This window comes from Barbatula barbatula, assembly GCF_947034865.1.
Source record: "Barbatula barbatula genome assembly, chromosome: 10".
NCBI classification, from domain to species: domain Eukaryota; kingdom Metazoa; phylum Chordata; class Actinopteri; order Cypriniformes; family Nemacheilidae; genus Barbatula; species Barbatula barbatula.
Genome location: NC_136773.1, coordinates 21601008 through 21624291, shown reverse-complemented (window position 1 = coordinate 21624291; position 23284 = coordinate 21601008). Strand labels below are relative to the sequence as shown.

At 39.6% G+C, this 23284-nt stretch overlaps 4 protein-coding genes across 6 annotated transcripts; 3 read left to right on the top strand and 1 right to left on the bottom strand.

Moving 5' to 3' along the window:
• The first annotated feature begins 618 nt into the window (after window positions 1-618).
• On the top strand, window positions 619-6723 carry chkb (choline kinase beta). The gene is made up of 11 exons (XM_079465535.1): window positions 619-1287; window positions 1391-1499; window positions 1680-1793; window positions 2293-2426; window positions 2907-3011; window positions 3519-3577; window positions 3825-3909; window positions 4019-4127; window positions 4747-4841; window positions 4949-5030; window positions 5321-6723. The coding sequence occupies exons 1-11, from the start codon at window positions 956-958 to the stop codon at window positions 5375-5377; spliced, it is 1281 nt and encodes a 426-aa protein (XP_079321661.1). The 5' UTR covers window positions 619-955; the 3' UTR covers window positions 5378-6723.
• A 406-nt stretch (window positions 6724-7129) lies between these two features.
• On the top strand, window positions 7130-9981 carry LOC306899640 (kelch-like protein 32; the record flags this gene model as incomplete). The annotated part of the gene is made up of 4 exons (XM_079466005.1): window positions 7130-7390; window positions 8096-8818; window positions 9236-9536; window positions 9641-9981. 4 exons carry the CDS (start codon window positions 7130-7132, stop codon window positions 9979-9981), a joined length of 1626 nt encoding a protein of 541 aa, XP_079322131.1.
• A 1192-nt stretch (window positions 9982-11173) lies between these two features.
• cpt1b (carnitine palmitoyltransferase 1B (muscle)) lies at window positions 11174-18492 on the top strand. Its single transcript, XM_079466599.1, has 19 exons — window positions 11174-11508; window positions 12506-12667; window positions 12777-12916; window positions 13266-13437; window positions 13653-13754; window positions 13882-14019; window positions 14098-14175; window positions 14667-14774; window positions 15089-15173; window positions 15257-15452; window positions 15598-15783; window positions 15997-16102; window positions 16173-16289; window positions 16426-16590; window positions 17268-17402; window positions 17569-17721; window positions 17821-17934; window positions 18053-18145; window positions 18222-18492. The coding sequence occupies exons 2-19, from the start codon at window positions 12527-12529 to the stop codon at window positions 18303-18305; spliced, it is 2313 nt and encodes a 770-aa protein (XP_079322725.1). The 5' UTR covers window positions 11174-11508; window positions 12506-12526; the 3' UTR covers window positions 18306-18492.
• A 347-nt stretch (window positions 18493-18839) lies between these two features.
• sephs1 (selenophosphate synthetase 1) lies at window positions 18840-22988 on the bottom strand. 3 transcript variants are annotated; one of them, XM_079465482.1, is made up of 10 exons: window positions 22892-22968; window positions 21475-21742; window positions 21251-21354; window positions 21053-21160; window positions 20797-20951; window positions 20376-20466; window positions 20186-20285; window positions 19901-20113; window positions 19611-19780; window positions 18840-19114 (listed from the first exon to the last, which is right to left on the bottom strand). In XM_079465482.1, exons 2-10 carry the CDS (start codon window positions 21665-21667, stop codon window positions 18956-18958), a joined length of 1293 nt encoding a protein of 430 aa, XP_079321608.1. In that variant the 5' UTR covers window positions 21668-21742; window positions 22892-22968; the 3' UTR covers window positions 18840-18955. The 3 variants fall into 3 exon arrangements, with proteins under 3 accessions (XP_079321608.1, XP_079321609.1, XP_079321610.1); XM_079465483.1 differs by lacking the exon at window positions 18840-19114 and having other exon boundaries at window positions 19128-19780; window positions 22892-22979; XM_079465484.1 differs by lacking the exon at window positions 18840-19114 and having other exon boundaries at window positions 19428-19780; window positions 20797-20918; window positions 22965-22988.
• Between the last annotated feature and the right edge of the window lie 296 nt (window positions 22989-23284).

Sequence of the window (23284 nt, the reverse complement as noted above, 5' to 3'; positions counted from 1 at the left end):
CTGTCCGCATTTAAATAACGCGTTGCAAAGATATCGATTGTACAAGCAAGGGAGGTCGTTTAGTTCGTGCGATTTTACGCGTAGAAGTAAAATTGCTGACGTGTCTGTGCGTGTTCCCAATTAACGATCTTAAGGGAACACACTGTCCTCAGAAGTGAGAAAAGTCTGACTGTCTTTTAGGGTCATGTGCTTATTTGAAAGAAAAAGAAACGCCATGGTATACATTAAAGTGATGACGACACGTGGTTATTGACGTTTGATATGGGACACACACTGCACTGCACCAAATCATCACTAGTATATTCAAATATACTGTAGCATTTATGCTACACGGTGGCACGTGCAAAAGTTAAGTTAGCACCTTATAGATACCGTTTGGCTATTAACTATACAACACACTTTTCCCACTTCACTTCCTTTAAACAGAAATGTTTGCCGAAACACCTGCAATTCACCGTATGACCGCTGTGCAACCGAAAACCCGTGACGTTGAAAAAATACACTTCCCACAACACACTGCGTGCCAAAACCACCAATCAGCGCTCCGTCCTTAAGAAGGTGGTGCTAGAAATGGATCGCCGCATCGTTTACTTAATCTGATTGGCTGAAATCGACGTCAATCTTTTATGATGATATGACAACGATAACGGCGAGTGGAGCTCAAGGAAGTAGCGCACGTTGTAGTCAGAGGATGTTTTACAGCCGCTACGCATTGTCAACGAGCGTATTTTACGCTTATTTACAGTAACAGTTAGAGACATATCATGGGAAACAGTACGTTTTGTTTAATGTAAATCTAAATCAAACAGTCGTTTAGTTCGCTGGAATCACGACAGGTCGTTTCGTGGTGCGTTACGCGCACGTTCAATCACGCGTATTTAAGTTTGGTGCATTGAGTTATAGAGGTTCGGTTCTCTCACTTTCTTTAAGACGCGTTAGGTCAGTTGTGGGCAACATGATGGATTCGAGCCATAAAATGACGTGCATGGGCGACCGAGATGGGGATTTAGAAAAATGCGTGACAGGTGACCCGAATTCGCGTAACCCGGTGGACGTAACGTTACCGGGCTGCGGAGACACGCTGACGGTGGACGATGAGAGGCACCCGAGGACGGCCAGTCCCCGCGGGAACGGGGATGATGACTCGGAAGCGGAGTCCTATCAGGACGGGCGTAATGTGGATGTGGACCCGGATACGAGGAGAAGAGCGTTTCATTGGTGCCGTGACTTTCTGTCTGGCTCGTGGAAAACTATATCAGAGCATGACTTTCGCATCGAGATAGTCAGGTGAGCAGAACGTTTAAACTATACATGTTTCTATACATGTAAATGTATGGAAAATGCATGCAGATGTTTTAAATCCCACTTATGACCTTGGTTATACCTGCAGTGGAGGACTTAGTAACCTGCTGTACATGTGCAGTTTACCCGCCAATGTTCAGCCTGCGGGTGTTGAACCCCAAAGAGTTCTGCTGCGGATCTACGGGGCCATTCTACAGGTGACAAACAAATCTACACTTTACACGTGAAAAGACCAACAACTGAAATACACCGATGCAGAACCGAGCAGTTCCTCATGTCAGAGAAGCCCTCTTTACATTGTATATGTAAACAAATTTGTCATATTAATTTGTGTGCTGTTGTGTGTATTCATATGCATCTGTGTGTTCCATACACAGGGCGTCGATTCTCTTGTTTTGGAAAGCGTGATGTTTGCCATTTTAGCAGAAAGAGAGCTGGGTCCACGTCTCTATGGCATTTTCCCAGATGGGCGTTTAGAGCAGTACCTGCCTGTGAGTCGCACACCTTTAGCAACCAACAATAAAATCTGATTAACAGTGAACGTTCTTACAAAAATAAAAATTCTGTCATTATCTACTCAATCTCTTGTCATTTCAAACCTGCAGGACATTTTTCTGAAGTACACCAAAGAAGATATTCTGATGTTGTCAACCGAAGAGCGCCGGCACCCATTGACTTGCAATGGTTTCGTGTCCGTACAAAAGAAGTGAATGGGTGCCGGAGCTGTTGGGTTTCCAGCTTTCTTGAAAAGATGATCTTCTGTGTTCTGCGGAAGATAGAATGTCATACAGTTTTAAAATGTCATGAGGTCGAGTAAATAAATGAGGACGGAATTTTCATTTTTGGGTGACCTTTAACTGTAAAATGTACTGTACATTTTGCAGGGGTGGTCATACAGATTGTTTATGCTTTAAATGTATACAAAACATTTGACATTATCCACACACACAGAAAGTATGAGTCACGAATCTGTTTTGTCTTGTTTCACAGAGTATTCGCTTGTGTACGGAGCAGCTTGGGTACCCTGAGATTTCTGCAGAAATAGCCAGTAAGATGGCACGATTTCACACCATGGAGATGCCATTCAATAAGGAACCTAAATGGCTGTTTGGGACCATTGATCGGCAAGTCTAGTCCATCTGGTTGTGACTGGTCGTGCCAAAGATACCCAAAAATGAAAATTCTGTCATGAATTACTCACCCTCAAGTTGTTCCGAATCTGTATATATATTTTTTTTGTTGCTCTGTTGAACACAAAGAAAGATATGTGGAAGAATGTTAGCAATAGAGATTTGCTTCTTTTTTCCACTTTAGTAGGTGGCCCAGAACTGTCAGTTGCTAACATTCTTCCAAAATATCCTTCTTTGTGTTTAGCTGATCAAAAAATGTATACAGGTTTGGAACAACTTGAGGGTGAGTAATTCATGGCAGAATAAAAACTTTTTGCGTGAACTATCCCTTAAAGCTGAAAATCAACCTTTGGCAACATTGTAGCATTTATATTACAATTAAACCAATATGGTTTATCATGTAAATGTTGTGGCCATATTGGTAGTGTTGCGCCTGACTTGAAATGATGCATGTCTGTCCGACCTTCCAAACAGGTACATGGAACAGGTGAAGACAATACAATTTGTGCGTGAAGCTCACATCAAGAAATTTAAGAAATTGATGAAGTATGATCTTCCGGCACAACTGGAGAGCCTGAGGTAAGGGTATGGGGAATAAAAGTGGAGATAGATGGCAGGTGGATGGAATGTTATCAAACAAGATAACAGCACTTGATATACAATTATTAACTAACATGGTAGAGAATGCAATGTTCTCGTGTGTGTGCGCGTGTGTAACAGGATTTACTAAGCTTATTATTTCATGGATGGTCTTATGTGTTTTGCTGACAGTGTAACATCGGCTCAAGGCCCTGTAATGAATAAAGGGTTTGTGTGTGTGATCTTGCCCAAAGCCCAATGACGGGCACCACTAATAATAAACACTTTTAGGAAGCAACATTCTGTGCATGCTCAGCCTGCTTAGTCAATCACTAACACACACGTGTGTTTGAGTAACCTGCTTCCCCAGTGCCCCGATGCGTGTGTGTGTGTGTGTTTCCTAGAAGAGTACTGTACATGTTGTTCGGTGTCTTTTTAAACTTTAGAAACAGTCGTTTGAATAGGTTTATTAAAGAAAACGAATCATTCTCTTTTTCTGTCCCTCAGGTCACTGCTGGTGTCAACTCCCTCACCAGTAGTATTCTGCCATAATGATGTACAGGAAGGTAAAATCTCTCTCTCAAACAGAAGGTCACACACATGCCAGTGAGGTCGTTTAGTTTCTGTACAGTATTGAGAAATGGTAAAGAGGACACGTCATCAGTTTTTTGTGCCCATTGTGACTCCAACCCACAATTTTTGCATTGCTAGCAACACGCCCCCTCTCAAATCTGATGATCGGATTACTGTTGTGTTGTGTTCTTATATAACATTTCAGCCCCTTCACCTACAACATCATAATTTGTTCTTTAGGGAATATCCTCATGTTGGATGGCAGGGAAAATTCATCCGATAAACTTATGCTCATTGACTTCGAATACAGCAGCTATAACTACAGGTAACGAAGAGTTAATATGAGTGACTGGGCAAAGCACTACATCAATTATACATTTAATGCAATGCTGATTATTAATGATGAATTGAACTGAACATTTTGTCCGGTGCAGGGGTTTTGATTTTGGGAATCATTTTTGTGAATGGATTTATGACTACACGTTTGACCAGTGGCCGTTCTACAAGGCAAAGGTGGAAAATTATCCCAACAGACAACAGCAAGTGAGTCACACTCCTCCACCCACATAAAACGCTTTATCATTTATTGTCCTAAAACTTTAGACCTTAGAAATCTAAAATCCAATAGTCCAATTTGTCAATCAAACAATTTGTTCCAAACGAAACGGAATGCAAACAATAACCTGAGAAATATGATAACAGGCATGATTTATATTATTATAGACGTGATTTACATTAAACATTTCATTTAGGCTGTTGCACTTGCGATATGGATATTCATTTGGTGCTTATTTGAAATGCTGATGGTTTTATTTATGTATTTATTCATTAATAAATGTTATTAATTCATATATTTATGATTTACTTGCGTAAAATAAAAACATTTGTGGTGGTCAATGCAGATTCTCGGTGGTGACAAAACTGTCACCTAGTGGAAAGTTGTAGAATTATGTCAAAGGTTATAACAATAACTTCGAGAAGCTGAGGTCAGAAGCCTAATAAAATGTTAATATTTAATAGTGTGATATTGAAGTCTGATTAGAAATAAATTGACATGTTGTAGTAAGATTATAGTAATATATCAAAAATAGTCATGGTAAAAGAGAGCTGTATTGTTTATTTTTCTTCTTTAAATTGTTGTCTTATTCTGTTGGTTTTTCAGTTACATTTTATCAGACACTATTTGTCAGAAAGTGGAAACGTAGCACCTGAGGATCAGTCCAGGATAGAAGAGGAGATGATCATCGAGGCAAACCGGTAGGAATCTTATTCATCACACTGTGTATAAATAAATGTTACCGTGCACAATATCATGCATTTTCATGTATTCCCACTCTGTTTGTTTTCCAATTGATCAAATTCAGGTATGCCCTTGCGTCTCATTTCCTCTGGGGTTTGTGGTCCATTATACAAGCAAAGATCTCCAAAATCGAGTTTGGCTACATGGTAAACTATACATTTAGATTGATTCATTTGGCAGATATACAATTGCTCTAATGTCTTTCTACAAATATGTGAAACAACTTACCAGACCAATTCTTATATTGGTTTTCTGTCCTGTGGTTATTGATTTGTCAACTCCATAAACATACTTAACCACCTGACATCACAGTGTGTTTATAGTAAAGAGAAACAGTGTGTACAGAACATATGATCCCTGCACATTACTGATGTGGAGCTTTGTGAAAAAACACACCATGTGACCTCATTGCTCCGTTTTGTTTGTTTGTCTGCAGGATTATGCACAGCACAGGTTTGACACCTACTTCAAACAGAAGAAACTCGTCTCTTAAAATCTTCCTCGCTTCTAAAGCGTGTACTTTACATTCTGTATTAACCTCGATAATCTTGAATTGATTTTAATGAAACTGTCAAAGGAAGGGGCACAGATTAAGACTGTTAAACAGAGCGGTTCATTCAAGTGAAGAAGTCCTAAAACTGTGTTTTATAGAGTTTGTCCCTGCAAAAATGGTTAAAGGGAACTGAAAAAAAATCCTTCAGAAAAAGCATCTGTTAGATACCTAGAACCCAGATACAGTATTTGCACTGGTCATAAAGGCAAACTAATGTTTTTAACTAATTTATTTATAACTTTACCAACCATATAACTGTTTACATTTTATCCAGCTTGTGTGTTATCCATGTAACCTTATTTTTAAGTAAATCCATCCATCATTGATACTGTGTAATGGGTCCAAGTGGTCTAAAACATTTTAGTCAACTTCAGCTCAATTAATGTTGCTTCTCCTGGGACTGAAAATATCATGACATTTTGCATCTTTATTGTACTTACATAATGTGAATATTATCTATTTGAATTAATTAATTTTGTTTCGTTAATGGCACATATTCTGACGAAACTATTCTGTTTCTGTATGGCTTTGTTTCTGTTTAATATAACAAAACTAAAGCAAAGAACATTTTTCGAATCACAAGTTGGAATTAACGGTCCTCGGTTATATGATTTACATCGCTATGTTTTCATTTAATTTAACCTACATGTGTTTATGTGTGTCGGTCTGACCAGAACAAAAGGAAATGACACTTCCAGAGAAATACAGATAAGAATTGTGAATACACGCGGCCTCTGTGTTTCTTATCATTTAATTTATTCAGAGCAAATGACGTCCTGTTTCCAAACAGTAAAAACTCAAATTCTTGTTTTTTGTAACTGTAAACGTCTAATTTGCTTTTCTTGTATTAATGTTGTTTTATGCTTATTTATCCTTCATTATTTTGTCCAAAGCAATGAAATTGTCAATGAAACTTTGAACCAAATGTGTCATTCTTCTCAGTATGGATCCGCAGTTAATATGTACTGCAGAAGCAGATTTCATTTTTTGGGGGGTCTTTAATTATTTGTCAGAATTATATTGGCGGTATTTGAAAATCTCATTTCTTTTTGTTAAATGAATGTATCTTCTTTTGTTTTCTTCTTTAAATCTCTAAATTCCAGGATATGGCAAATGACCAGGAGATTTTTGGACCTTGTGGAATCTGTGATCCTGAATATTAATTTGAGATGTAATGGCACTGTTAGAACCAATGCTAATTTCCACAGTCATTTAAGTTATAAACTTGCCTCTCTGCTATAATTCATCTGTTTGTTTCTTTGCAATAAATACATACATTAAACCTTGCTTCGTTTATTAGGAAGAATGCATTAACGTCTTGCTATTTGTGCACATGTCAAATTGGAAGTGAAAAGTTCTGAGCCATGTTGAATATAGCAGTTTCATTAGTTCCTTTCAATGTTCCAGCGTAGCGACAGAAACACCCAGCAAGCTTGTGTTTCGTCTTTCCGTGCACCAGTCTGACCTGTAGATTCCCTAAAATAGCTCTACTGACCGCTCTGGCAAACGGACGCCACGTTGAGCTTTGAAAACAGCCATCCGTGACCAATCAAAGGAAACAGAAGCTGAAAACTGTCCATCTGCCTGGGAATGACAAAACGTATTGCAACTCAAATTTGCTTTCATATATTAGTCTAGAAAGATTTAGTCTCGATTCAAAATACAGCTGTAGAGGCATACAAAAATCCCATCATGGCTGGTTTTCGTCAGGTTATAGCTGCTGTCTTCATGTATTTGTGCACATGGCTGAAGGAATGTTTGAAATGGGTTCGGAGACATTTCAACAGTAGATTAAACTGGGATGAGTTCAGACAAGCAGATCCTGATCTCACAAAGCAAAAGCCTGAAAATCAACAGTCGGACGTTTGGAGAACACATGAAGATTACAGGACCTATCGACACCAGAGCAATGGACCAATGGTGATGGTCAAAACCAGCACCCATACATTCCACGTGAGTATCAACACTTGCTGGGTTTGCTCGGGTTGCTTTAATCCACACTAACAAAATTCAGTTATGCAGCTAGTTGTCAGTAATTTACTGTAGATTTACTGTTAAAAAAATCCTTTAAAAACACAAATGTGCCGTAAAATTGTTTACATCCTGTCTTATTATTGGATATAAGGATATTTATAATTAGTTTTCCCAGTTTTTCTGTAAATGTGTTGTCTTATTCTGTCATTTTATAGTTTTTTATCGTAATTCAAAAATAAACTGTAAAAAAAGAAATCTTGTTAAAAAAACTGTAAAATAACTTCTAACCAATACAGTTGCATTTATTCTACAGTGTATGTTTATCTAATTTATTGTCAATAGTTTGTTCAAAGATAAATGAACACTAAACATTAACAGGTCTTTATGTTTACAGAAAAAAAAAGCCTCATGCAAAGTATTCTGGGAACCAAAATCTGATTAGGAAAAAGATTGATGAGGATTTCTGGTTCCTAGAATGCTTCGCATGGGACTGTTACTTTAGATATAACCCATTTGACCCATGACTGGGTCAAATCTGGACATTTGCCGAGTTGTACACAAACAATTGGGTTCATCCATTATTTACCCAACCTTGGTTGAAACAACCCAGCTCAAACATACACAAAAACCATAGACTTTCTAACATCCTGGTATGCACAACCATCTAATGACACTTACTTTCAGGTGGATTTGGAGAAGCTAGCAGACTGCAGCGAGTATTTCAGGGCTTTGTCCCACTCCTGTATGAAAGAGATGTCTGAACGGTTGGTGCATCTAGAACATGTTCCATCTTTGGTCTTCCACGACCTACTGGAGTTCTGCTTCCATCAGCGGTTCTGTGTTCCTGAACACCTTCTAAAGGAACACCTGCGAGTGAGTAGCTACCTGCTGGCGTCCCGCTTCACTGATCGTCTGCTGATCACCCTCTCTCAGGCCCTGACGGAGCACACCTGTCTGAGTTACCTACAGCTGGCTGAAGAACTGTGTAGTGTGGAACTTCAAGACACTGTTCTAACTTTCATGAGCAAGCACCTGCTTGAACTTCCACACCTGATTAAAGGCTTGGATGAGCATCTTCACGCTGAGGTTCTCCGATTAAGGTCGGATGGAACTCCACTATTATGCTGCTTAAGGAAGGAGAACTTGACCTCGTGGAGTGACCCAGAAACAGAAGCTGCCCGGAAGCTTTTTAGGCTTGAAAAGGGGGATTGTGGGAAATGGAGTCCTTTGATAGATCTGCCTTTTTGCGCTGATAAGTGGTGTTTTACTACAGCGGTGGTATATAATTATTTGTATGTCATCGGGGGGTACAGACACCGGGTGAAAAAAGGCTACGAATTCAAAATGGCGTCCTTCCGCTACAACCCTCTCACTAATCGGTGGGTGTCGATGGCTCCTCTAATAAAGGTATGAATATTACAGATTGCATGAATGTTAATGGGATGGTTCACTTCAAAAAATACTATTCTGTCATTTTTTATTCACCCTCATGTTTACAAAACCTTTACATGACACGGTGGAACAAAAAAATAAGTTTTTTGAGAAATGTTAGAGTGGTTTTGTGTCCATACAATGGAAGTCGATGGGGGCCAATGTTGTTTGGTTACCAACGTTTTTTCAAAATATCTTATTTAGTGTTCTGCACAAGATAGTCATACAGGTTTATAACTATAAATGAGGGTGAATAAATGATCAAATAATTTCAATTTTGGGGTGAACTTTCCCTTTAATGCTGGAGTATACTCACCCAACAAACCATCCAACAATGAAACGACTTTACTTCATATTCCTGGTTTAAAGATGGATGTCTGTGATTTCTCTCAGCACAGACGTCACTTCAGTGCAGCAGTGTGTGAAGGAAGAATCTACGCTGTTGGGGGCTGGTATCTGGATTCACTTGTGACTCCTGACTCCTGTACAGGTGTGTACACTGCTGTGGAGGTGTATGATCCGTGGACGGATGCTTGGTCATTTGTTGCTTCCCTCCCTCTGACGGACTTCCAGTTTAGTCTATCTCTCTCCCACGATTCCCCCCTCACCACCAGCCTGGGACACTGCCTCTACGTACTGGGGAACATCATGAGAACTGGAGAAAAACTGGTTCTGCGCTACGATACTAGACATGGTACAGTGCGATAGTATATTTAATTATTTATATACATCCCAGTGTATTTTATGCCACATATTTTATCCATTAAAATATCCCCCTATTCTTTTCTTGTCACACAGACCGCTGGTGCGAACTGCTCCCCACACTCACCCCATCGAGCGCAGACCTCCCCAGTCTGCATTTCCTGGGGGCTGCCGATAGTGAGTTGATTGTGATTGGTGGTAACAATTCTGAAACCATTGTAACCTCATTCTGTGTGGAGTCTAAAAAGTGGGGTCAAATCAGAGCGATGGAAAAGAGCACTTTCATCGGGCAGGGCACCGTTCTTCATCATGATCTCTACATGTCTGGAACAAACAACTCTCTAGTTAAAGTGAACCTGCAGTCTCTTTCTCTCTCTGCTCTTCCTTCACTTCCGGTCTCCACCTATTACGAGAGCGTCTTTCATCTCTGCTTCTGAGAATCTCTTTTTTATTGAAGTTAGTAACAATAACCATAACACTAGTTTGAGATAAAAGATTTTAAGAACACATACTGTTGTGTGATGATTTTACTGTACGTGTGTTTTATACAGATAAACAATGCGTATAGTTCTATATACTTTAAGGGATAGTTCACCCAAAAATGAAAACTATGTCATCATTTACTCTCCCTCTTGTCATTGTAAACCTGTATGAAGTTATTTTGAAGAATGTTGTTAACCAGCACCCAGTTTTGTGTACATCCAATAGAAGTGACTCAGTGCCGGCTTCGGTCTTCAAAATAACTTATTTTGTGTTCTGCAGAAGAAAGAAAGTAAATAAGGTATGATGAGACAATTTAGGGGCATATTGTGCGTCTAATACCACAATAAAACTAGAAAAAGATAAAGAAAAAACATACAGACTACCGCGCATGTTTATATATCCTCCTTGCCCCTCCTCTCTGAAATGCAGGCTTTTAACAAAGCACGTCCCTCTGAAAAGCGAGGTGTGCAATGATTGGCCAGTTACGTACTACACGATGTCCGAGATCGAGTATGTCGAATTAATTAAGTTAATTGAGTGTTAAAAAGGAAATTTCCAAATGATTCCGGTAAAGTTGAATCCGTTAGTTACAAAAATAGCGCAGAGTTTTGGATTCGGTACTCAAGGGGCCCCCCGGTGGTGCAGGGGCCCTATACAACCTGTGTAGTTTGCGTACGCTCTTGCCATTTGGGAACATCAGGTTCCAAAGCAATTGTACTGACAGGTACGCCCACCTTACTTGCATTTACATTTAGGCGGTCTTAGTCAAATCATATACGAAATGACATTTGTGGGGGTGTGGTGACACAAGGTGTTTCAGGCAGGTCTGGGTGAGCATTCGTTTTTAGATAGAATGCTTTTTCTAGATATAATCTTTTGTTCCGACGCTTTAATTTTTACAATGTCTAATACATGCATGGGCAACTTATAACACACCAAAGACACAGAAAAACACGTATTCTGACCATATGACTCATTTAAAATAAGAAATATGTGTATGTGCAAAAAGACACATCCCTATATGTACATGAGACCTCTGAAACTCTTTGGTGGATATTTCCAGCTGTTGAGATTCAGGCCTGTGTTTGATCATACAGTATGTACTGACTGAACTGCCACCAGTTTAACTTGGCCCGGAGAATATCCAGTTACACAGTTACACGCACACACACACACACACAGATGAGAGAGAGTTTATGAGTATCACTCAACGGCAGGGGCAGGTACTGTGGAGCACAACGGAAGAAACCAAAACATTTAAGGGAACAACCAAAACAAAGAAAAGGAGAGAGAGGAAAAGAGAAGATACACAGTGAGTGAGCGCCAGATTCTTCACAGATTCCTTCAGTCGAGTTCAGGAGTCGACTGAAGGACACGGGAGCTTCCCTAAAGATCAGCTGAATTCCACAAAGGACATTCCAGCCATACTGATAGAAAACTGGACATTCTCACCTGAATTACAACAATACATTGCATTAGAGGTACTGTAACATTATTGTATGCTTTATTACGCTGTCATGTCACTGATGTTGATTTATAAACTTCGTTATGCTTGATTTCCTTTGTGTCAGGATGTGCACTAAGTGTATTTAATGAACCTAAAAACTTCAAATAAATAAAATACAATTTTTAAATAATAATAATATTTATAATTTGTATCATTCATTTAAATTTATAAAGCTTTACATTTTATTATAATTTTAGTGTTTTATATGATTCTTATTTGCCTAGTTATGTAATTATAAACAAATGTTATGTAATTAAATGTTATAATAATGTTGACATTGTGTATCCGACATACAGTTTCTTGTATATTCTGGCTGATTTTATATAAAATCTGTACGTACTTTCCATCATATGTCCATTCTGCATGTTTAATTGTGTGTAAAAGTACAAAATCTCCAATCTTTGAGACCATGCGTATGATGTCACGTGTGTTTTGGCCCCCGTGTCACAGAAACCTCATCGCCCGCCTCTCAGATGTGCTACTAGGTTATTTCTGACCATTCAACTTTGCCCCACATCTTGTGCCAGCACTCAAGTCATATGACATGGAAAAAGAAACACAAGCTTTATAGCGTGTCACAGCAGAAATGGACTTGGTGAATTGGAGTGACACATTTGTACAGTTCTCTTTGACAATGTGATTTAAACTGAACATTTTGTCATATAGTCGAACGTTTAAAACTTAAAAAGAGATATGTTACGGGGTCATGCCTGGAGTTAAACAACAGTGCTGGTTCTAGTAATTCTCTAGTTCATAAGTCCCTGACCTTCACTGACAGGTCACGCAAGTCAGGAAAGTTGTCCCTTGTTTTCAACATGACATTAATGAACATGGCATTAAGAAACAGGTCCAAAACCAACATAAACCCTGGTTCAACCACAGCAAAGTTAAAACTCCAACCTTTAAATCCAAGGCTCTTTAACCACTACCCCAAAAGACAATTATAGTATTTCATATGACTCTTTCATTAGGTTGTGCTTTAAGCCTGTATAATGGCAGAAGCACATCAGGCCGTGGGCTTTCAGTTCACGGTTACACCTGATGGGATTGACCTTCAGCTGAGCCGCGAGGTGCTGAAACACATATACCTCTCTGGAGTCACATCATGGAAGAAACGTGCCATCCGCTTTAAGGTATCTATATTCAATCTAAACTTCTCAAAACCGACATCTTCGCTCTAATGATGATATAGTGTTTTACCGTACATGCCAGTTTGATGTTTTTTTCCGTTGTTTTGAGCAGAACGGGGTTCTTACAGGCGTGTACCCCGCCAGTCCATCCAGCTGGTTAATCGTAGTCATTGCGATCATGAGCACCATGTATGCCAGGATCGATCCCTCCATGGGCATGATCGACAAGATCAAGACATCGATACCAGTCAGGTAACTTATTAGCAGATTCTTGGAAACATAAGATACTATAACTATTATGGTTACATGCAAATACAGGTGCATAAATACCGACTACAGCTTAGAAACATATTCTGAATGCATGCTTATGACATGCAAAGGATCGTTTCAAAATATATCATTTTATTTAAACACACTATTTTGAGACAATTTGTAATGCAAATTGTTTAAAAATACATCATTTTTTGTCCAAAACCCTGAAGTTTTATTTAAAATGTGATTATATTGACCCAAATCAGATTAACAGATACATGATTTGTTTTTCACACAATCATAAAGATTGGCCTGTATTTAACGTCCGTTTTACCTGTTTGTCATGTAGTAACTTTATGACGGTTCAGACACAGACGGTGTTCAGCGCCATCCTGTTTGCCACAGCTGTGTGGTTTTCCCTCATCCTGCTGATGCGTTACATCCTCAAAGCTCTTCTGTCCTATCACAGCTGGATCTTTGAGTCTCATGGCAAAATGAGCCTCTTTACTAAAGTCTGGCTGGTACGTCACACATCTGTGGCATAAATAATAAATAAAGCAGGGAAAATGTGATTTCTTTTAGATTTGGCAAGGTCTATGTGTCTAATGTTGTGCATGTGTACATATAATATATACACAGCATACAATAACACAACAGTCAAACAATCGATTAAATTATTTGGGGTTCACCTCCAACCATCGCAATGACCCCTAATAAGTGACTATGTCTATTCCAGAGTCTTGTTAAGCTGTTGTCCGGCCGGCGACCATTGCTGTACAGTTTTCAAGCATCCCTGCCCCGCCTGCCTGTACCAAGCATTGATGATACAATCAGTAGGGTAAGAACAGCTATAAATGGTCGTCTGTTTTCGTGTAAAGACGAGAGGGGTGAAATATTACAGATGTTATTCCTGAAATAAATGTTTAATTTTGTAGTTATTGACCTGTCATACTCGTCTGCTATAGTATTTGGAATCGGTTCGACCTCTTCTGGACGATGAGCAGTACAAACAGATGGAGGTAGTTGCTAATGATTTTAAAAAGGACCCTGCACCCAAACTCCAAAAATACCTTGTACTCAAGTCCTGGTGGGCTACCAATTACGTAAGCGAGAGGTTTACACGAGTGGAACATACATTAGTGACATAACCTTTACAAAAGGTCTGTTTTGCGTGTTGACAGGTGAGTGACTGGTGGGAGGAGTATATCTACCTGAGAGGGCGGGGTCCCATCATGGTCAACAGCAACTTTTACACTATGGTGAGCCGACAGCTTCGCACGGGATGAGTCCTATGCCTGGAACAATAATGCCACATTTCTAAGGTTTGAATCGATACGAAAACAAGGAGGGAGGCAGATACAATACAAATTCTAGTAGTTTCCATCACGAATACCAGTGTAAAACAAAGTTCTGTACTGAAGTGTGTTTTGGGCCTTATTCCAGTTGAATGATGTTCAACTGGTTTCCATCTGCCAAACAGCGCCCCACTAATACCCAAGAGATGCTCTAATGGTTTCTATTGTTTTTGTCTTCTGCAAAAATGTTACGTCTGTTTCCTTGGAAAATAATGTTTAACTTATTAACAATAACTAATCATCACTTACAAAGTTCACGGAAACCACAATGAAAACAATTCCAATCGCGCCACCTGTTGACCAACTAAGGGAACAAACAGTGACGTAAACATATCCAAATTTCATTGCTTTGTACTTTGTTATTTACAGCCTTGTTTTCTCTCTCTGTCCGTCAGGATTTACTCTACCTGATCCCCACACATAGACAGGCTGCAAGAGCAGGAAACGCTGTGCACGCTATGCTGCAATACCGCCGTAAACTTGAGCGAGGAGAACTTACCCCGGTACACACACACTCCCAGAAACAAACAACACACAACTTATTTTTATGTTGCCTTCAAGTGTTGGAAATCCAGTGGGAAATATCGTATTCACTCAGGATTATAGATTTGTAAAGAGATACATTTACAGGCAATTGGTCAATTTTATCAAATACAAATGAGATGTAGTATTCCTAAAGTCGAAAGGAAAACTATTTTTGTTGAATTTTGTTTCACGGTACGTTTCCCAGGTTCAATTGGGGGCAGCATCCTTAAAACACCAAGCCAACAAAATGTTTATCCACTTTTCCATCATGCTCTCTGTTCTCTTCTCTCAGCTGAGGGCCCTTGGCATTGTGCCTATGTGCTCTTTTCAGTATGAAAGGATGTTTAACACCACCCGTATCCCTGGCATTGAAACTGGTAACGACATTTGTATTATTTAACATAAACCTGCACGGTATGCGATCATACAGATGTATTTTTATTGTGTTTTGTGTTATCAGATTTTGTGCAACACCTGAAGGACAGGAAGCATTTGGTGGTCTATCATCGGGGGCGGTTCTTTAAGCTGTGGCTCTACTATGGCGGGCGTCACCTCTCGCCCTCTGAGCTTGAGCTGCAGTTTCAGCGTATACTTGACGACAAGTCTGAACCTCAGATGGGAGAACTGAAACTCGCTGCACTTACAGCCGGGAACAGGTAGAGATCTACAAACTAGTATTGAAACGGTTTACTAGACTATTATACTTCTTGCAATGAACTGAAATGTGTGCAACTAATTATATTGCACATAATATATTATGGGCCATTCACTTAAATAACTGTTCTTTTTTATTACATGCAGGGTTCCCTGGGCCAGGGCACGTCTAAAGTACTTCGGTGAGGGCGTCAACAAAATGTCTTTGGAAACCATTGAGACGGCATCGTTTTTTCTGACCCTGGACGATGATGCGCATGGATACGATCCAGAGAACATGCGGTCCCTGGACCTCTATGCCAAATCTCTACTACATGGAAAGTGTTATGACAGGTAGGCCCTAAATTTAACCCTAACCTCTTCCTAAAATCTGATTGGTTGCTATTGATACCAAGTGCACACTTGGCACGGACACCAGTTGGTTGCATAATTTATTGACCTAATCGTTTCTCTACAATAAAACATGTGGGAGATTGCATACATGTACAGCTCTAAATCGCAATGCACATATACACCCACTCACGAATAGCTTCTCTCCTACCTCAGGTGGTTTGATAAATCCTTCAATCTGATTGTCTACAAGAATGGAAAAATGGGCATCAACACAGAGCATTCATGGGCTGACGCTCCTATCGTTGGACAAATGTGGGAGGTAAACACAAAATAATTCATAACACGTATATTTTATATATAAAATAACACCTGTTTGCACTTCTTGTCAGTATGTTTTGGCCACAGATTGTTTTCACCTTGGTTACACGGAGGAGGGACATTGCAAAGGAGATGTCAACAAAGGCCTGGCTCCCCCTACCAGACTACAGTGGGACATCCCGAAAGCAGTATGAATTAGACCTTACATTTACTTAAAGTTTTATTTTCAAGATGGAGGGCTTGAACTTAAGTCCCTCTAAAGCCTTCTTTATGTAAGATCATTTATTGCATTCCACTTACAGCATGTGTTTATCTCTGTCTCAGTGCCAGGAGATAATTGAAGGTTCATATGGGGTCGCTAAGGGAATTGCTGATGATGTGGATTTCCACGGCTGTTTGTTTACCGAATTCGGGAAGGGCCTGATAAAAAAATGTCGAACAAGTCCCGATGCTTTTATCCAGCTGGCACTGCAGCTAGCTTATTACAGGGTACGTTTTACACACGATTGTTCTCTGAAGTGATAATAATGCTTATATGTATATAATGTTATATTTCTGCTCTACCGATTCGAAAAAAATGAAACTTTTAGAAGATTCTGCAAGGATTACTTATAAAGTAAAGAAAAAAGATCTATGCATATTTACAAACTCATTGCTCTAGGACAGCGTCAGTATATTGTTTAAGTTCAAGCTTTATTAAAATCCCTTTCGGGCAATTTGGATGCAGCGGAAAGCGAGAAAGATTTCAACAGACTTATTATAATAAATAACAAAATATATTTCTTGAATTAATTTAGATAATTTAGCAACTGGATTGCAAAGGGGACAAATTAATATTTGTATCGGTTACTTCTCATATTTGGCAGTCTATGATTTGAACCTGAAGGGAGCATAGAGAACTCTGAATACGGGTCATGGGTCGTGCCCAACATTTCAACTTCTTTGCCTATGATCTTCCCGCTAAGAGTAACTATTCTATGTAATCCATTACATTGTTTCAAAATGAGATAACCGAACCAACAACTAATAACCGGACACTACCGGCTCAATATACGAAGAACAGTTCCATAGATGTCATATCTATAGTGAATTATTAGTATATTATAAGTATATTAGTATAATGAAAGTGTTTGATGCAGTTCTTCCGTATGTTTTAAATAAAACAGGACAAAGGGGAATTCTGTCTCACTTATGAGTCCTCAATGACACGCATGTTCCGCGAGGGACGCACAGAAACCGTCCGCTCTTGCACCTGCGAGTCTGCCACGTTTGCCCGAGCAATGGAGGACGAAAACATCACGGTGAGATGTTAGAGTAATAGTTTGCTCAGGTCCTGCTGAATATTACAATGTTTGCTTTTTCCACACGTAGAAACTCATTTATTAATAAGTTTTATCACGGAGGATCCTGATTTTCAAAATAGTCCTGTTGAAATTGACCACATGTGTGACTCCTTTTGTTTAACAGAAAGAGGAGAGGTTAGCGCTCTTCGGTCAAGCCGCAGAGAAACATCAGAACATGTACCGTTTGGCCATGACTGGAGCTGGTATTGACCGGCATCTCTTCTGCTTGTACATAGTGTCTAAAGTAATGGGCATAGACTCACCCTTCCTCAAACAGGTATGTGAAAGTCTGAATCTAGCTATAAATACAAGAAAACATACCGGTCCATTACTTCTGAAGCTTGAGCCAAACTTCAAGGTCAACTTTGTTCGACAGGTTTTGTCAGAACCCTGGCGTCTCTCCACCAGTCAGACCCCTCAGCAGCAGCTTAACCTCATTGACATTCAGAAGTACCCCAAATATGTAGGAGCGGGTGGAGGATTTGGGCCTGTGAGTCTCACGCACACCCCCTGCTGTACACTGCATGTCATAACAGCAGCCTATGACAACAAGTATAGATCATATTTGATCAATATACATTAAGTATAGATAACCATTTTATATGCAGGTCGCAGATGACGGTTATGGCGTTTCTTACATAATTGTTGGCGAAAACCTCATTACCTTCCACATTTCCAGCAAGTTGTCCAGTCCAGAAACAGTAAGTTTGCATTCTTTTTCAATCCCGTATAGCTTAACAAAAACGGTATCCTGATCTGAGCTGCTTTCGTCTGCAGGATTCGTATCGCTTTGGGCAGAACATCAAAAAGGCCATGCTGGACATCAGATCTCTGTTCAACCAGAAAAATAAGAAGTTATAAACCCTTGACTTTCACGTGCAAGGAAACTAAAATATGTTGAATGAAGATCAAATGTATTTATTGTAAATTCCTGATGATTTTTGCATGAACGGTTTAATTTTATCTCTCATGTGGCTGTAAATATTGAATTTGTGCACATTTGTTTTTAAAATGTTCAATCTGTCTTGTGTTTAAATAAAGGTGTACCAAAAAAGTATTCAACAGTAATTTTTTAAGTATACTAATATCAGTGTACTGGTTTCGAGAATCAATACTACTTGGGACTTCAGTGGCCCACTTTTTAGTTTAGTTTATAGTTTAAGTATTAACTACACGCGCACACAGTGAACTTATAGAAATACACTGATAGTTTATTAGTTCAAAAATTGTAGCACTATTTTTTTTTATTAAAGTTTTTTTTAATTTATAAAACAAACGCCTTGTTTTATAAAATGAATTCTTAAAACATAACATTAACATTTATGGTTAAAGCAAATAGGTTCTGGAGGATCTGGCCTTGTAAGGACTGTTCAGCCAAAAATGCATGCATTTCCAAGAAATTAAAAAAGATCCGAGATTTATTGGAAGGGCAAGGCATATACATATATAACGATTAGCAAATATGAGAGACAGAGAGAAGTACAAGCTTTGTACAGAATATAAAAGCAGCTCTACCACAGATATAATAACGTCCATGTCAAATTGTGAAAATCATACGATACGAACTGCGTCTCCATTATTTCGAACATCCTGCCATCAAAAACAGCGATGCGTTTCAGAGGTATTATCTTGGGTTTCTTCAATTGAATAATGTTCCCAACAAACAGGAGCTGATACAAAAGTAGAAAAAGAACTCAAAATATATTTCATGTGACAGCTTTGTGAAATTGTTACAATATGACCTACCAAACGTCTAAAACACGACATGAAACAACAGTTGATTCTTTCATTGGTGGGACAGAGGAAGAGCAGAGAAAACTGGATGTGATCAACAATATCGAATGAAACTTATACTATGAATTATACTTTCTACTTGGAAGCTGCCTTACAGTCAGGTGCATGTTGGGTTAATGAAACTGAAAACTATAGACAAAAAGGGCAATAGATTTTTCCTTCGTTAAATGATCTTATTACTTCTGCTTTATAACCGTGTCCATAAGAAGTCTTGCCCCAAAGGCCAGGGTGGACAGACCATATATATATCATTCTTTTGATATATGATCAGGTGTGGCTAGAGTGCGCTAGCTGTTCAGGGTTGTCGTGGGGCGTACGGATTCAGAATTAAGACGTGGTTCCCGGGGTGGTGTTGACATTCTGTGTGGCCACCTGCGGTGCGACTTCGATGATGCGGGGTTTATCGATGATCCGTGCCGTGCGGTTGCCTTTCTCCACGATGCCTATGATCCACGCCTGATGACCCTCTCCGTACTTGGGAGATTTGATCTCGGCGCAAAAACGGGCAGCTTGTTCACGAGGAAGACAGATCAGCAAACCTCCTACACGGCAGATAGAAAAACGGCAATGAACAGCATTATCATCGGCGCTCTCAGTGTTCTGGAACCAACTGTGATCTTATCAGAAACCAAAGAGACAGAGATGTGCAGTTAATCTGATACCTGACGTTTCAGGGCAGGTGCCGTGCATGAGACCGAACATATTCCCGCAGGCTTTGCTCACAGCAGCCATCTTGGCGAGAACCGGCAAATTGTGAATGACGAAGGACACCTCGGTGCGCTGCTGCCGCGCCAGGTTCTGAGCGTGACCCAGGATCCCGAAACCTGTGATGTCGGTCGCCGCGTGTGCATTGAAGGTGTGCATCAACCCGGCCGCTGGACAGAGAGAGCGAGGTAACTTTATATGTTTGCTGTGTAATTTGTAAACAGTTTGTGCCGTGTACCAACCTGTTCTGTTGAGTCGAGCCATGTTCAGCATTGCCTCCTGATAAGCCAGTTCAACATCCTCCTGAGTGACCACCAACTTGATCTTATTCCATTTCTCTGGCTAAAGGAGAGAGAGAATGTGAAAATACTAGTTGAAATCAGTCTTTATAATATTGATTTGTATAATAAAAAGATAAATGAAAGCACTCACAATGTCCAACCACTGGTGTACTGCTACTGCGACCTGCGTACCTAAAGGTTTGGTGAGGACCAGCACATCGCCTGGTACTGCATTATCTGGCCTAAAATGTACACAAACAATACATTTTAAAAAAATGTTAAGGTTCACACATTAATATCAGACAAATTTGTAAAGTAAAATGTCGCTGGTGTCCTTCTGAAACCTTATTATCTCCATAACTCGTTAAAATGTTTTGCCATATTATCAGTCACCCTTTATGTTTATGATTATAAAGAGCTTGTCAACTTTGAAAAACATCATTTAAAAGTTGTGTTTTTTCCATTTCCTGAATGATCTGAAGTTTCAGAATGCCAGCAACGATGTTTTGTATTGTAATGTAATGATTACACTCCAAAAAATGAGACTTAAATGTCAGGAAAGAGATACTCACATAATGAACTCATTAGGTTGGCACACTGTTGTGGCCACACCCCCAAGGACTATCCATGGGTTTAGAACCGTCTGACCGCCTGTGATGGATGTGCCTGCCTCCTCCGAAGCATCTTTAAAACCCTGGATGATAAGTGGCATGACCTTATCACGCTCCTACAATAATACATCAGCATGAATGCCCATTCCAACAATACAAAACAGTCTTTATTTGCAGTTGTAAGGATAAAGAAAAAGTTTAGTAGTTTCCATCTCACCTTCTCTGTGAGTTTGTTACTGACACCAAGCAACATCAGCATGTTATCACATTCTGTTACCCCCATGGCATACAAGTCACTCAACACGTTGGCACAAGCAATTCTGCCCTAGAAAACAAACGGCAAAACAATCCGAAATATTTTCAGTAACGAAAATACGTTGCATGTTTACATTATTCTCAGAAGCAGATTGTTTACCATCATATATGGGTCATCCACTATGGGGTAAATGTAGTCTGTTGTCTGCACAAGTGACAAGCCTCCATGTCTCAATGGAATAACACAGGTGTCCATACCAATGCCTGTTTTGAAAGAGAGAAATATAATAAGTTTCATTTCTTTTCAGATGTTCTTGTGGATTGTCTGAACTTCATGTAACGTTAAAGGCACTTCTATGGAGAGTTGTGTGTGTTTTTATGTACCCAATCTGGGCATAACAGATCCAAGAAACTGTTCATCTTCCTGATAATGATTTTCCTGCAGGGACTCCAGAAGTTTTTGAAGCACTTCTTGGGCGACTTTGCAGCCTGTGCCCTTGAGCTCTGTGAATCGCGTCAGTCTGAAGTTCTTGTCCAGCTCATAACTCTCAGGATTAAAAGACTCCCGCACCGACATGTTTAAAAGAACAACCTCGCAAACGCACAACAGCGAACACACAAACACACCACTTCACACTAGGATTCGGGTAATCTGTAAGAGAGCAAAAGAGGGAGAGACGTTTGTAAAAATGGAAATCGTGTATTCAAACATCACTCATTCAGAAAACTGATAACAGCCAAAAGGTATAGAAATCGATCCCCATGCAACGCCTCAAATGTCTTGAAACTGACTCTCAGAGTTCATCCTCCCCTTTAAATACATCAGCTCTGAGATCAACTTATCTGATGTGAATTCACTGTCCAGACTGTTGTTTATATAGTAACTGTTCATTACAGCACTTTTGTACAGTGTTAATGCATTTTGCTACATGTATACTTTACTTCCCGCGATAAACAACGGGTTACTGTACAAAACACCATTCAAAGCATGTGTGGAGCGAAAATGTGGACGCGCCGATGTTGTGACGGTGCCCGCGCGTTCTGTCCAAGACCGATTCGCGTAATCGATTCGTATGAACGGTTCAGTTCAAAGAACCGATTCTGTTTGTGTCATTCGTGAGTTCCTAACACTCCCCCACTAAACGACTTTGATTTGAAGTTAAAATGATATGGATTATCACCGATTATTTCTTAAAATACATACATGTTGTCACTATTCGTGCAAAAAGTTCCAAAAATAAACCATAGTCGTACTACAGTAGCCGAAGTTTAATTATTACAAATGGTAATCCGCACTTTTACTGTAATAAAACCATTGCTAGATAAATACAGTTAAGATGCATTTTCAAATATCGTGTCACTAATGTCACAAGCGTTATAGTTTAACTCCTAAACAAAAACACGTCGAATCAGTTCAGACGAATCGTTTAAAAGAACCGATCGCGAATCGCACATTAAAAGAGCCGCTGCACGCGCTGATTCAATGCAACACCCCTCGTGTATGTACAGCCGTAGCGGCGCGTTTACATTCCCATATTTACAATATATATAGATGATAGTTTATGCCTTTCATTGACAAAAAGTCTAAATCGTAACTACAATAATATGAATAGGAGAAGCAGGCCGGCCGAAATGTTTATAAAAATGTCGGCGGTGGAAAAAATTAACCCTTAAAGCGCCCGCGCCATGATCGCAGGGTGCACAACAGAGTAATAATATAGAATAAAAATTATTTGATGCACTTTAAGCAAACTTTGTTGATTATGGCTTCTACTGTGATAAATAAGATAGCTCTCCTTACGCTTAATGCATTACGGCACAGTTATATTCGTGTCCCATTTCCCCTTTAATTGTGCTGTTAAATTTCTGCTTACCGGTTTCGCTTCAGTGGCGCCTCCCGATACAAGAGACGAGACTCGACCACAATGCACCGCGCGCAAAAAGGGCGCCCGGGAAATGTGCCTGACTAGAATCGAAGAGTATTCAGTGATCTATTTCTCGGATCGTAGCGACGTTTAAATTCGCGTACGAAGTTATTTGAAAGGCTCGTGTGTTATTATGTCCCTCCAGAGCGACGGTTTGAGCGCACAAGTGTTCCGAGGACATTTTATCATTTAAAGTCAGAAATCTGAAAGGGTCCTTCTTTCCCGCTCTGATGTCATTACCTCCCCTTTAAAGGAAATCTGATTGTGGC

Excerpts from the sequence above, each read along its gene's own strand:
- chkb (XM_079465535.1), top strand. The coding sequence starts at position 956 with ATGATGGATTCGAGCCATAAAATGACGTGCATGGGCGACCGAGATGGG. Across the intron at positions 1,288-1,390 it reads TTTCGCATCGAGATAGTCAG|TGGAGGACTTAGTAACCTGC; the intron begins GTGAGCAGAACG and ends TTATACCTGCAG. Across the intron at positions 1,794-2,292 it reads GTTTAGAGCAGTACCTGCCT|AGTATTCGCTTGTGTACGGA; the intron begins GTGAGTCGCACA and ends CTTGTTTCACAG.
- cpt1b (XM_079466599.1), top strand. The coding sequence starts at position 12,527 with ATGGCAGAAGCACATCAGGCCGTGGGCTTTCAGTTCACGGTTACACCT. Across the intron at positions 15,784-15,996 it reads CATGGAAAGTGTTATGACAG|GTGGTTTGATAAATCCTTCA; the intron begins GTAGGCCCTAAA and ends CTCCTACCTCAG. Across the intron at positions 17,722-17,820 it reads ACTCACCCTTCCTCAAACAG|GTTTTGTCAGAACCCTGGCG; the intron begins GTATGTGAAAGT and ends TTTGTTCGACAG.
- sephs1 (XM_079465482.1), bottom strand. The coding sequence starts at position 21,667 with ATGTCGGTGCGGGAGTCTTTTAATCCTGAGAGTTATGAGCTGGACAAG. Across the intron at positions 20,114-20,185 it reads GGCTCGACTCAACAGAACAG|CGGCCGGGTTGATGCACACC; the intron begins GTTGGTACACGG and ends CTCTCTGTCCAG. Across the intron at positions 19,781-19,900 it reads CACCTGCCCTGAAACGTCAG|GAGGTTTGCTGATCTGTCTT; the intron begins GTATCAGATTAA and ends TCTGCCGTGTAG.